The sequence below is a fragment of the Ictalurus furcatus genome, chromosome 17 (assembly GCF_023375685.1).
Source record: "Ictalurus furcatus strain D&B chromosome 17, Billie_1.0, whole genome shotgun sequence".
Classification (NCBI taxonomy): Eukaryota; Metazoa; Chordata; class Actinopteri; order Siluriformes; family Ictaluridae; genus Ictalurus; species Ictalurus furcatus.
Genome location: NC_071271.1, coordinates 5,483,796 through 5,498,336, shown reverse-complemented (window position 1 = coordinate 5,498,336; position 14,541 = coordinate 5,483,796). Strand labels below are relative to the sequence as shown.

Below are 14,541 nucleotides of genomic sequence, written 5' to 3'. Positions count from 1 at the left end.
AGAGACAGAAGAACTAGAAATACATGTATACGGTCAATCTGATGTATTTGAAACAGTACAGCACTCTGATGTATTGTCGATGTTTCAGACAGTTTTTTTGTGAGCTTGTATCTTGATATGATACGAACACAACCATGGATAGGAGCCCTTGGGTTTCAGCTCTAGTCATATTACTGCACTTGACACTTTACATATCAGGTAAGAGAATTAAATTTTTTGATATATGTTACTCATGGAGAACCGATTTAAATAAAATACTAAATTAATCGGGTGTTATTAAGAGTGTTAACGCAAGAGAGCGTCATGTAGTGTACATTTTCCATAATTACATAAGAATGGAGTTTCTATGGGTTTCATCATTTTCCATTATGTGTATGATGTGTGTGTGTGTGGAAAAAGTGATCGTATGTGATATAGCACTAAATTCATATGAAGCTATGACATAAGCTTTAAAAAAGAAAAAAAATCTGGGAAATTTTTTGAAAAACCCACTCCAACCTCACTTCTCAATATTCAAATGGTTTCTTTGTTTGTCAGGGGAGACGAGACCGAGAAATGTTATTGCACACATATGGGAGGGGAACGTAACTATAACCTGGGAACCTCCTCAGGAAAATCCTGGGGATTACCTCTATCAAGTTCAACTGTTACAGTAAGTCTTTCTCTGTGTCTGTCTGTCTCTCTGTCTGTCTGTCTGTCTCTCTCTCTCTCTCTCTCGCTCTCTCGACAAGGTGGTTTGGTGGTTAACACACATTTGCCTTGCACCTTCAGTGGTGGGGGTTCACAAGGAAACACAGTGTATACATATAATATTATATATATATATATATATATATATATATATATATATATATATATATATATATATATATATATATATATATATATATATATGTATATGTACATACACAACCTCACCATCCACTTTATTAGGAACACCTGTACACCTGCAGTTATGTGCAGTTATCCAATCAGCCAATCATGTGGCAGCAGTGTAATGTATAAAATCATGCAGATACAGGTCTAGAGCTTCAGTTCATGTACAAATCGAACAGCAGAATAAAAAAAGAATGTGATCTCTGTGACTTTAAACGTGGCATGGTGGTTGTTGTCAGGAAGGCTGGTTTGAGTATTTCAGAAACTGCTGATCTCCTGGGATTTTCACACACAACAGTCTCTAGAGTTTATAGATAACGGCATAAGGTCCACAGGTGTTCCTATTAAAGTGGGCAGTGAGCGTATGTGTGTGTGTGTGTGTGTGTGTGTATGTATATATATAATATAAAATATTTGATTAAAATATAAATACTGCACTATATGGCTGCAATCACTAATAAATAATATATGCACCTCTTTGTCTTGTCCTAGTTATACTGATTCTCCTGCGGTCTGGGAAAATGTTCCCCACTGTAATCTCCTTAACGCCACCAAATGTAATATTGGATATCTTTCAGTGGATTCAAACATCAAAGTGAAAGTTGGAGCACTCACGACTCAAAACAATATTTCTTGGAGTGTTAAACGGAATATTAATATTCGTCACAGTGAGTATTTGAGCTGCTTTACCCTGTTTATATTAATCTTGTGACAATCTACAGGTTTTACAAAACTTTTTCTTAAACAGTGGAGATTTATATCGCATTTACTTCGTATAAATGGCATTTTAACTACAAATTACTCCTCTAATTGAATATAAAACCTTTGTGTTGTAGGTCAACTGTTTGCCCCAACGTTCAGTCTGTCATCCACCTCATACACTGTGCGAGTCAAGATACACAGGAAACCAATACTTGATGAGATTTTTAGCAGTGGAGTGCGATACACCACGTATCTGTGGCAAGATGGGCAGGAAAACCAGGTATGATTTGCACTAGAATGTACTCATTAAACTCACATTTGCATGATGTCCCAGACCATTCAAAGAAATATTTAACCTGTTTTACATGTTCATGTTACATGTCATGGCTGGTGAAGAGTGCTCTGTCATTTCATAATGCTCTTTATTCCTTGGTACACAGACAGTGACAAAGAGTGATGATGACACTGATGATGATGGTGAGATGACATTCATCTCATTGCAGTCACTGCAAGTGTACTGTGTGTTTGTGAAGGTGGAGAGTATAGCAACTGATGCTAACAACAGCTCTCCTGTACACTGCATAAAGCTACCAATAGGTAACATCAATATCCGTAGATTGTTGTTTATATATGCTCAGAGCAAGGCTGAAATGTATTGCCTTGGTCCAGTAAATACTTATCTTGCTTACCCATAATTGTCTTGTTTACAGATGTGAACCTGATTATTTGCATCGTTTTACTGGGACTATTGGGCATTATGGCGTTTCTAATAATCTTTATATGTTTTCTGAGGCGACCTCGGAAAATGCCGAGTGCTTTGGTGAGTCATCTCTGTCTTTATCTAGTTTCACCCAAACTACATATAGAGAACAAGCTAGTTTCAGTGAGCAAAAAAGGAACAAAGTAAATTCTAATTGAAGCTTGCGGTTGATGCATGTGACCAGTGAAACAGTCAATCACATTTCTTAGAAATCTAACCAGCAGGGAAACTCAGGGATTTTTCGGAACAATTTACAATTACACTATGGCCGTAAACAGTTAATTCAAGTCCACTAATCACACCCCTATGAGTAATTATAACACCCCGTATTGGATCCTCAGGTACTATGTCTTCAGTGGGGTTGAAGTCAGGGCTCTTTCACCAACTCTTTCAACCTTGGCAAACCATGTCTTCATGGAGCTTGATTTGTGCATAAGAGCAATGTCATGCTGGAAAATATTTGTGCTTCTTAGCTCCACTGAAGGGAATTTGTAATGCTATACAAACACATTCTAGGCAGTCGTGTGCTTCCCCAAGAGTTTGGGGGAGAACCACATATGGATGTGATGGTCAGGGGTACACAAACATTTGGCAACCATTTAGTTTTGACTGTTTGTGTGAGACCCACTTGTCTGTGTTTGTTACATAAAGTTCAATTCTAGCAGTAGTTTGTTATAATGATACTGTTACTACACTAACTATAGGCTTCTTTGGAACTATGTTCATTTTTGGAGGAAAACTAAACTAAATATTTGGCCATATTGTGTCTGTAATGTCAGTTACTGGAAACTAATCATGCAGTTGTACTGAAAATCATGGTTGTTCACCTACAGCCGAATCACAACCGTTCTGATATTCCATACAGCAGCACACTTGTTCATGGGAAATTGCTTAAATATGTACCTTGTGTGTTTTTTTTCCCTCTCAGAAACTTGTTGTAAATGCAGGGAAGCCATTGATTATCAAATCCGACCAAGTGGAGACCGTGACAGACAAGGGATGGATCGTCATCACCAACAACTCCGACACAAAAAAGAGCATTGAATTTACCGAGGAAGACAAAGGGAGGAGAGGAAGCCTGGACAGTGGAGTGAGCGTAGAACAGCTGCACCTGACCGTCAGCAACGCAAAGACGGAGGAACAAAATGGAGATCTGCAAGTGGACAGTGGTTGTGGAAGTCTAAAAGGAACCGAGGTCAGTGGAAGTGTTGGGAGAGTCACAAGACAATTCTCCATGAATGAGATACACCGCAGTGGTGAAAATGGTGGAAGTGAGGACAGTGGATTGGGATTGGGCCCTCATGAAGCTTCTGGTTCTCTAGAGGGGGAAGACACTGGACTATTATCCGAGGTAGTTGTAGGGGATGGATATCGGAGTCAGAGCCCCTCAAGTGTGGATGTACAAAATGACATGGACTCAAACATGGCTGCTCCATCAGCCGGATATAGGTCTGGTCAGGTGACGTGTACGTGCGCAGACCACGAATATTGCATTTGGTGCAAATTTAAGAATCCTTTCACTGAAGACTGTCCACCAGTAACTCAATCACAGACAGACTTTAGACAAACCGACGTAGGGAACTCTGTGAGTTCGAGCTACTTGAAGAAGACTTTTATGCAAACAGTAAACCTTTTAAACATGGAAGTCCCAACGACAGAGACTGCCCTTTCAGATAATGACTGCACCGAGTCTCCTCTGCTTCTCTTGTCATGTCCACTACTTCTCCAAAATGAAAAGAAACAAGACGGCATAATGCACACAAGGTCTTTCGCACTTGATAACATGGAACTTACATTTTCCTGAACTGCTGTCTGGAGACCTTTGCTTGAAAAAGAGAACAAATGTGGCTTGAGATAACTTTCAGCTGGTACATCAGGGTATTGTGAAAAATGGACTAATCTTATTTTCATGCATGTTTTTCACACAACCTTGTTCACTGCATAAATTGTCATTTTAGATCATTAAGAGTCTCATCATCTATTGGTGATGAAAGTATATTGTGCATCAAAGCCGATTTGGACAGATGGGGGGGGGGTGTTCTTCCTACGAAATAAAAAAAAGGCAAAAGAAAAAAAATTTTGCCATATGCTGCTCTTGACTCACGTGTAAAACATATGGTTGTTGTTTTTTTCTGAATGTCTGAAATGTACTACAGTGCAGTAATTCGACAGTGTATGCCTCCTTGGTTTTTACTTATTTGAACTAATCTGTTCTGATCAAGTACACAATAATTATTTGTAGTTGTAAAAATGAGCACTTCATGACTTCAGAAAACATCGCATTGATTATTCGATTACAAGTTAAATGCTGCATTGCTTCAGATGGACTCGCGCTGGCTGTATGAGGAACGATTCACGCACAACACTTCTCGATGTCTGGCCACGAGGATCGAAGTGATGTGCACATGCTTTTCATAGACCTCAACCCATCATAAGCAGAAAAATGGGAGGAATCAAAGTGCGGAGCATTTTGTTCTGCCATTCAGAGTGGCTTTATCAAGCCTCGAAATGACTTTATACTGTGTATATAGAAGATATTACAGCATTAATAAAGTACAGCGCATTTGCCCTGATTGTGGTCTGAACCAGAGGAGATTGGGCGCTGATGCAGAACCAGTACTGGTCCTTATCTCTACTTATATTAAGTTTATTTATTTATTTATCTATTTATTTATTTACATATTCACTCACTCACCTATCCAAGTACCAATTTTTATTTTATCACCATAGGATAAACAGGATAATTCTCTTCTAAAATCAAACAACAATAACAACAGCAACAACAAAAACCCCAGCAGGAACACTGAAGCCAAAGTTACAGTAAAGCCAGCAGACTTCTCAACAACCAGTAGGGAAGTGCTCTTCTTGTGGAGGTTGAAAAAGACTTTTTTTTTGGTCAACAACTTTTCCCTCGCCCGTCTAAGCGTTCAAGTAATAAACTCTTTACTTGTGCTAATAGAGATTACCATGCTTTGGAGATTACCGCATGGGGAAATGGCAAGGCCAAATGAATAAAAGAAAACTGTTCAAAACAGTATCGAAACTGAGCCCATGACTATAGATAGACTTTTTTCTTTCATTCCTCTACTCTGGGACACTGTGCGTTTTCTTGTGGGCGGTGGAAACACCGAATTTGTTTGTGGAAGCACACGGTTATTTTTCATTCATCATATTTTCATGACCTGTGAGTTTAAATGAAAACTGCTTAGTGCAATTTCAGGTCAGTTTAGTCCTAAATTTGTAATAACTGATAAATAAATAAATTATTGTCTAATATAGACTATATTTTGTTTTTGTTTTTACTTTTCCATAAGCAATCACTTCATAAGGAATTTAGAAAGCCTTTTGCTAAGCGATTTGTAGCACTATCGCTAATCACTCAGCATTTTTGCTAAGCTGTTGTTACTTTTCCTCTCTGTAGGATAAGACAGTGTGAGGAAAATTTGTATTTTTAGCATATGTAGTTCGAAAGTACATCTCTTTCTCTCTCTCTCTCTCTCTGTTCCTTTCCAAAATGAGAGAATATCATCTTCCAAAGATTAGCCTCAATGAAAGATTAGTCCCTGCTGATTTGCGATAAATCACTCAGCCCTGATTCTACCACTGCACGACTGCACACATCTGCGTCTCCATATCCATGACAACGCCATGTTTCTTAATATTTCATTGCTAGGTAGTGCGTCTATATTTCAATCTTTGCTTAATTATCTTTATTTGTTGACGTTTCGATGTAAATGAACGTTATTAGTCATTTTTAAAGTTGTTGTTTTTTTCCATACAGGGAAATTTAAAGTGACTTTAAGCAGTTTTAAGTCAAGTTGCATCGAAGAGAAGTCGGATAGACTGTAATGAATTATGAGTGCACATAATTCTTGCTGTTATGGGAAGTACAGTAGGAAACAATAATTGACAGATTCAAATAAGAAGTGTTAGAGTAAAACTTAGATGACATATTATTATATACCAAAATATCACACCAGCACACAACATACAACATACAGTATGTAGATAACGTCACCCTAAACATAGAGCCTTTTTTATATGTGCATTAATTCAGGGGGTTCATTTGAGAGCAGTGGAGCTGGATATATGACAGGCAGGTTAAGGGCCTTGATCAAGGGCCCAACAGTGACAGCTTGGCAGTGCTGGGGTTTGAACTCATGACCTTATGGAGCTGATGTAAATCCTGAAAACAGTAGTAACAGCAGCAAGCAGAAGTCAAAAGATTAACTTACTCATCAAAAACAAATAAATAAATAAAATAATAATAATAATCCCAGCTGTCTTCTAGGGAATTACCTTATTTCTACTTATGCACAGATTTACAAGCTTCAACCCTGATGTCTAATGTTATTTATTTATTTGAGTTTTCCTACATATTATTCCATATGGAAAAATACAATATTTTTGAAGGTTTTAATTGACATTATGACAACTGAGATCATCTAAGCTCTTGTTTTTTGGCTGAATGTTTGTCTAGGTGTGGACTGAACAAAAGTGTTTTGTCCTGAATTTGTCTTTTAAAAACACACACACATTAAACCAGAGAAGTAATGCATCGGTAAACAACACTATCACCTAAATCGTATTGGTAAAGCAGTGCTAAAACAGCTTCGGCTATACTACCACACGACATTTTTAGATAAAAGATGCAGTGATATATTGTGGTAGTTCAATATAAAGCAAATAGAATTCTTTCTAGATGTCTACCAACACTGTGGAGAACTTTTCTCTTATCTCTGACCTCAATCTAAATTTGTATATGAGGCAGAAACCAGTTTACAATACTTGACAGTTTCATTCAAGATAAATACTTACAGACAAACCCCAGACTTCGTACTACATAGCAAATATTGTATATTCCCTTAAAAAAAAAAAAGATCATTAGGATCCGATTTCTCTTTTCAAAGGAATTCTCTGATTGATTTGGAACGTACTCGTACGTTAGATTGAGTGTACTAATCATGTGCCTTTTTATATGCAGGATTCATAACACACTTTTACGAGAGCTTTCTCCTTGGTGACACACGATGTCAACACTGAACAGTGTCACGATTGGAAAAACTTTCCTTACGAGATATTTTGGAACATAAAGAAACCGTAATGGATTCCATCTAAAGTGTCTGTCATTTTCATGCAGAAATGCTTTTGACTTACTTTAATCACTCTCTAAGGGGAACTTCTATGAGAATTGCAGCATTTAGAAAAAAAATGCAAGTTGATACACAAGGCAACTTCCTATTTTACATTACAGTTCTTAAAAAAAAAACACCCCCAAAGTGTAATAAAATAACAAACTAATAACTAGTAAATCCCTAATAACTTCACTCTTCAGATCAGCTCTGGAGATTGAGAAGGTCAGGGATTATTCTGTTGCAGGATACACAAACATGCCACGTTTATCATTTTGACGTTTATTTATTTTTATATATAGATAAATAGACTGGCTTGGTGTTGCAGCGACTGATCAATGAATGTGCTCTAAACATACAGTACAAGATGTGAATGAGGCACTCTGCTATTCTATTGGGGTTTTTTTTAAAGAAAGAAAGAAAGAAAGAAAGAAAGAAAGATAGAAAGGGTATCCCAGGGCATCAGCTTGAGACTAATTGTCTGTAACCGTGACTGGAATCCTGCAGGAGTCAACAAAAAAAAGCTGCTCAAGCAGGAGGTTTTTACTTTGATGGGAACATGAAGAGTCTCTCATCAACTGGAGGCTACAGCCTGGAGATTGCTGAGGACTGTGCCGCTTGAAGTACCATGGAAATGGTTTTGGACTTCACTTTGACATGGACGTTCTCGCTGTGGTTGCTGGGACTACAGTTGCTGCAATGGCCTTGGGACTGCAATTACCACATGCAGTTTTACACTCAGGTCTCCATTAGTGAACAGTGGACTAGTTCAACAAAGACTTCATATAAAAACCATACTGAACTTTCCTTTACTTTCACACTATCTGTTGTTACCCAGATGAGGATTGGTTCCCTTCTGAGTCTGGTTCCTCTCAAGGTTTCTTCCTCATATCAACTTAGGAAGTTTTTCCTCACCACCATCGCCACCGGCTTTCACAATATAGATCAATTCACACACTTAAAGTCTGTATCCTGTGTTTATATGTTTCTGTAAAGCTGCTTTGAGACAATGCCCACTGTTAAAAGCGCTATACAAATAAAATTGAATTGAATTGAATTGAAGAGTGCAAAGCTTGGAGGACAAACAAAGACCATGTTCATGTTCTTGTTCATTAACATATGGCAGTCTGTAGTAACTTCCTAGTCGGAGTTGTGATGGGTAATATTATACGCTAGAATTTCGGGAAATTAAGCCAACTAAATTTGTTAGAAAGAATGGCCGGAAGATACAAAACTAAATAATATCTGCATGAGCAGGATTAAAAAATAGTTTGTAGTTGAGACCAATTATATATATATATATATATATATATATATATATATATATATAAAAAAGAGCATGCTGACTGTGTTGGTATTTCTACCTCTGTCAACCCCCCCCCCCCCCCCCCAAATCCCATGCATTTTCCAGGTCTTTTTTTTTTTTTTTAAAGAAGAAAAACAAAAAACAAACAAACCCACCTCTAGTGTAGACCACACTCACCCTTTTTTTTCAGAATCCATGGGTGATGCAAACCTTTGGCCTTGACTATAACTCAAACAAAGAAGGTAAAACCCTGACTGAGTGAGTGATGTTTTTATATCATGAATAGAAAGAATTTGAATGTAAAGCCCCACAATTATTCATAAACCATCACCACATAGAAGCTCAACAACTCTAACATACTGTACCTTCATGATTCTCCATAAACCTCCTGATTTTAAAGACAAATCAAGTTTGTTTGTTTTTTTTATTTTTATTTGATAAGTTCTTCATTTTCTCTCAAATGCAAGAATTGTTTGTTTCATGTTCTTTAAAATGTGGGGAGGGTGGATGTACTGAATACTAATGCTGGAGTTGGTTTAACCTTTAGATCAAATGGAAATGAAAACCCATCAAATGGAAATGAAAATAGCATTGAAAGGATGGTTTAGGATTGTTTAAAGGAAGGTTACCTACAGTTTAAAAGAAATACTTCAGTGGAGTTTCTGTTACTTCATGTCTCATGTCTATTATCATAAGCTTAGTCATGACTGGTGGTTGGTTTCCACCCACATGTTCTCACACATGACTTCATCATCACTGCATGATCGGTTTGTTCAGTGAATGTACAGACTCTACAGAGAAACAAGAAGGATATGGGGATTCAAATATGATTTTCACAGAGATCATGCACATACACTCATCCAAACTGAACAGCTGGAAATTAGAAAAGAAATCCTTCAACTGTCCACATTGGGTGAGTCTGTGTGAGTGACTGTTCAGAGTAAGTACGGTATTTCCTTCCTGACAGCTCAAACAAACCTGGCCATTTTTTTTTTTTTTTTGCTGATCTCTCACATCAACAAGGTGTTTCCATCCACAGTTTTTCACACCATTCTGTGTACATACGCGAGACTGTTTTTTGTGAAAATCCCAGGAGATTGACAGTTTCTGAAATACTCAAACCAGCCTGTGTGGCACCGCCAACCATACCACAGTTAAAGTCACACATTAGAGATCAGACTTTTCCCCGTTCTGATGTTTGATGTGAACATTAACTGAAGCTTTTGTCTTGTATCTGCATGATTGCTTATGCATTCTGCTTCTCCCACACAATTGGCTGATTGGATAACAGCATAAATGAGCAGGTGTTCCTATTAAAGTGGGTGCTGAGAGTATGTTTAGATTTACATCTTGTTTTAGTGTTTCAGTTTTAATTGGTAATATTTAGGTACTTTTGTTATACAGACCATCTGACTGTAGAACATGTTGTTTTGCAGCTGCCTTCCTTCTTATATATATATATATATATATATATATATATATATATATATATATATATATATATATATATATATATATATATATATATATATATATATATATATATAAAGGTAAGGCACGTCATCCAAAAGCTCTGTGCTCATTATTTTCCAGGTCACAAGCTTTTTGATACCCACAATCCTTCTGCATTAGACAGTTTAATGCACTCAATGGTATTTTCACAAGATATTCAATTATCCCAATTATCCACGAGTTAGCTGTTGAACAATAGCAGCTAACATCTAATAGATAAAACACTAGCTCTGTATTTCATTGTGACAGGCACTGCATGGGGTACTAATGACATGTTTCAAATAATTTCCAATGGAAACAATTTATTTAAAAAAAAAAAAAAGGAACGTGGTCTTGCAGAGTCCAGTGATTAATATGCAGTACTGGGTAACCCCCTGTTTGGTTTTGAGATGACATTTTTTTCTTCGTACTTAACGCTGTCTTTTGCTAGCGTGAAACCAGCGATGCATCACCCTCAGAAAATGTCATGAAGGCTAACAGCCCTGAACTCCCACAGCGGACTAATTTATTTCAACTGCTTCAAACTAGTGAAAGGAAACCACAAAATGTCTGTTATCATGCATGAAAACTAACAAACCAACAGTCCTCATACCCCACATCCTGTCACAGCAGCAGATCACCTTTTTACATATTTTTTTCTGAATTTCATGCTCTCTATTCACCTTTAAGAGCTGAGGCTTTCTGTAGAATAGAAAGAAAAAAAAAGACTATTAAAGGAACTAATAAAAAGTGCAAGAAGAAATTTCTATGAGGAAAAGCAATTAAATACATGGTTTGGATGTTATTTTGTGGGCTTTACAGGATTTAAAAAATATATATATATTAATTTAAAAAAAAAAGTAAATATTCTGTAAACCAATTCACCTCTCTCATTATATCTGTTTAGACTAAAAATACCCAACAGTCAGTGCGTTTACATGGATAACAATAATCCGATATTACCCCGATTAAGACGATACTCTGATTAATAAACTAGCATGTAAACAGTGATTATTGATGACATTAATCCGATTAAAGTCATACTCGAAGTAAACACAAATCGAATTAAAACATGTGGAGTATTCACCAGCGCTCTGAATACACTCCAGTGTTCTTTTGCCTACTTTTGGGAAGAAGAAAAACAACTTTTTTGATTATTGAGCTTTTTTCGATGAGGAAATGACACTTCTTATATGTTCTGCTTTATTCTAATCCATCTGTTTTCATGGCTGTTTCTTTTCACTCACGTGCAAAAAGAAAAGGTCAACATGTGTTAGTTCAAAAGACAGAAAGAAAGAAAGAAAAAAACACTTCAGTAAATTTCTTGATATACTGCAGCTCACTGTACCCAGATGGGACCGACCCAATGATTTATTTGTGATGCGTATTTTCTGACTTTGTTTTTTGCCACAAAATACACATGGATAAAAAAATAGCGCACAACACGAGAGCACACAAGTTCCCTGTGAAAAACTTGCAAACGCACAGGTTTCTAATCTAACACAAGACACACAGCGTGGAAGAAAGGGAAGTGCGTCGAGGCGCTTGCATGCTTCAGGAGCCAGGCTGAATAATCTCATTTGATTTATAATAAGGTCATAACCAGAAAAAAATGTATTGGATCAATTTGCACATATGCAGTATAAGAAAGCACAGAAGTGCGTGTATGTATTTCTTATGACAGCTAATGAAACTGTCCTAGGGTTAGGGTTACCCATCCATATACAGTTCTACAGAACCATGATTCACTGCATCTTAGCCAGTGAAAATATTACGAATATTGTCAAATATATTTTCATGTTATAAGATTACAATAAACCAAATATGAGATTATTAAAGATATTTATAGGCATTTGTACTCATTTCAAGCTTGACATATTCTACTGGCAGATAATTTAGCTAATTTTAAGAATTTCTTTTAAAAAGAAATACTGTGGTTTACTGATAGTTTCATGACGTATGATTTAATCTTACAAAATAATTGTTTTTCTAAAATGGGGCTCTTTCAGCCTTCTGCTGTTTCATATTGCGGTGTGTGACTATCAGTAGTGCCTTGTGTTTGTTTTCTTCTCCTACCATGTGCATGTGTGTGTGTGTGCAGTAACATCATGCTCTCCTCAGTCTGCAACAGCAAAAAGATGTTTGTCCAGACTGTGGATGTGCAGGTCATAAGGAGCTTCCTGACCCCTTCGTCCTGTTCCATTATTCCACCAATAAGATCTCTCTCGCCCTTCTGCACAGGCATTCCTAATGAGGACCGAGAGTCCTGAAATCTTTCTGGATGTGCAGCTGGGAAAAGACCCATCCACTGAAATGTCCCCACACTACACTGATGACATCTTCAGCCTTCCTTCGCTTCAGGCTTTTACTTCCTCTTTCTCCACATTTCACCTATCTTTGGCGTATACATGGAGTATTGCTCACCCTGGCTTGAATATAACATTTTTCAACATAGATTTCACCTTGAAAACCAGCATCCATTAAAAAGTGGCACTCTCAACTCAACTCAAACCTCTTGCAGTACAGCATCCCAATCCCTGCAAAAATCCCATCTCTTATTCACAGCAAATGAGAATTAAACACATCTGCAGAGAGAAAGAAGAGTTTCATGAGAAAACTGAGGAAATGTGTGATTTTTTTTTTTTTTACAAATGTGGATTCCCTAAGAATTATTTCATAGATTCAGTTTCAGTTACCATAGATAGCATATTTTGATACTTTAAGCTCTTAGGAATATCTGGGAGTTAACCTGTTCATATCCACATTTAATAAAGAGATTTATTTATTCTTTAAAAACCAGCTAGTGTTTCTGTGTTGTATAATTCTTCTATTCATGGAAGTCTAACCTTCAGGTTGCATCTGAGCTACTTCATGTGTACGATGGTTGTATGTTTATGGCTCTCTTGGGGCCACGGAGGATTTCTAGATTATATTAATATATAATATTAACTATTACATATTACAGACAAAAAGTTTACCCCCTCCTCAGGATGCAGGGCTTCTCCATATGGTGATTGGTCGTCCACGCAAAGGGGCAGAACCTTATATCATTATTTAAAAGAAGTAAACAACATTTTTTTTTCTTTTTCGTTTTTTATTCTGCAAATATTAATGCCCAGTTGCTTTATATTTAATGAACTTAAAAGTAATTGTTTCATACGCAAAAATTTGGACACCCTACTAAAGCTTCAAATAAATGCTCATCAGTCAATCACAGCTGGAGTCTTTCTAGTCTTGCTTTAGGAATTTTTACCCAATTTTTCCTTGGAGAACATTGCTAGTTCTGAAATATTCTTGGGGAATCTTGCCTGCACAGCACATTTAAGATCTACCCATGTATGTTTCAAGACAGGGGATGGTGAGGGCTATTTCAAAAGCTTCAGATTATATTTCTTGAAGTTCCAGCATGACAATGCCTCTGTACACAAAGTGAAGTCCATTATAAGAATTATTACAAGACATGGTTTTGTCCTGCATTGAGTCCTGAGCTCAACCCCACTGAAGACCTTTGGTATGTTCAGTGGAACCCTGACTGCGCACCAGGGCTTCTCACCCAGCCTTACTAATGCTCTTGTGATTTAATGAGCACAAGTCCCTACAGCCACACTCCAAAATCTAGTGGAAAGCCTTCCTAGAAGAGCGGAGGCTGTTAGAGCACCAAAGTGGGAGCAAAAACACTATTAATTCCTATGGGTTTGGAATGGGAGGATCGAATAAGCCCATATGGGTGTGATGGTCCAGCGTCCATCATACTTTTGGCCAGATAGTCTATGTTTTGCAAAAGCCAATCGATTTTAAGTTTCAGCTTCTTGACTGACTGAGTCACATTTGCTTCCAGAATCTGCTAATACATGTGTATTCTGCATCTACCGGTACAATGTTTCCTATACCACTGACGGCCACACAAACCACAATACTTAACAGTCTGGTTTCATGCAAATCATGTCTGTGTATATAATGCTACCGCCACTCCTGTGTTGCATCAAACCTTCCTGCAGGTCCTCAGTGTCATTTGGGGATTTTGGTTTGCCTTTCTGCCCAACATTTGGCCAGTTATAGCTGAGAGTTTCGTTGCTCTTCCTGATCTTGCCTTGACTTCTACAGCTCCCCTGTGGAACAGTGGAAATTGTGAATTGGAAGCAATTTTTTTTGTATCCTCTGCTTTGTGGGCATCAATTAGCTTCATTTTCAGAACCTCAATCAGCTGCTTAGAGGAGAGGAGTCCATGGTTGTTGAGTGTTAGCACAAAGTTTGAGAAGTCAGAGAATTACCTA

The 14,541-nt window shown here is 37.3% G+C and overlaps 1 protein-coding gene across 1 annotated transcript; it reads left to right on the top strand.

The window, feature by feature from the left end:
- il10ra (interleukin 10 receptor, alpha) lies at positions 1 to 5,603 on the top strand. Its single transcript, XM_053647739.1, has 7 exons — positions 1 to 198; positions 538 to 652; positions 1,369 to 1,544; positions 1,713 to 1,858; positions 2,019 to 2,175; positions 2,289 to 2,398; positions 3,267 to 5,603. The coding sequence occupies exons 1-7, from the start codon at positions 135 to 137 to the stop codon at positions 4,140 to 4,142; spliced, it is 1,644 nt and encodes a 547-aa protein (XP_053503714.1). The 5' UTR covers positions 1 to 134; the 3' UTR covers positions 4,143 to 5,603.
- Positions 5,604 to 14,541: the final 8,938 nt, after the last annotated feature.

Coding starts and splice junctions, on each gene's coding strand:
- il10ra (XM_053647739.1), top strand. CDS start 135: ATGGATAGGAGCCCTTGGGTTTCAGCTCTAGTCATATTACTGCACTTG. Junction 1,859..2,018: donor AAGATGGGCAGGAAAACCAG/GTATGATTTGCA, acceptor CTTGGTACACAG/ACAGTGACAAAGAGTGATGA. Junction 2,399..3,266: donor GGAAAATGCCGAGTGCTTTG/GTGAGTCATCTC, acceptor TTTCCCTCTCAG/AAACTTGTTGTAAATGCAGG.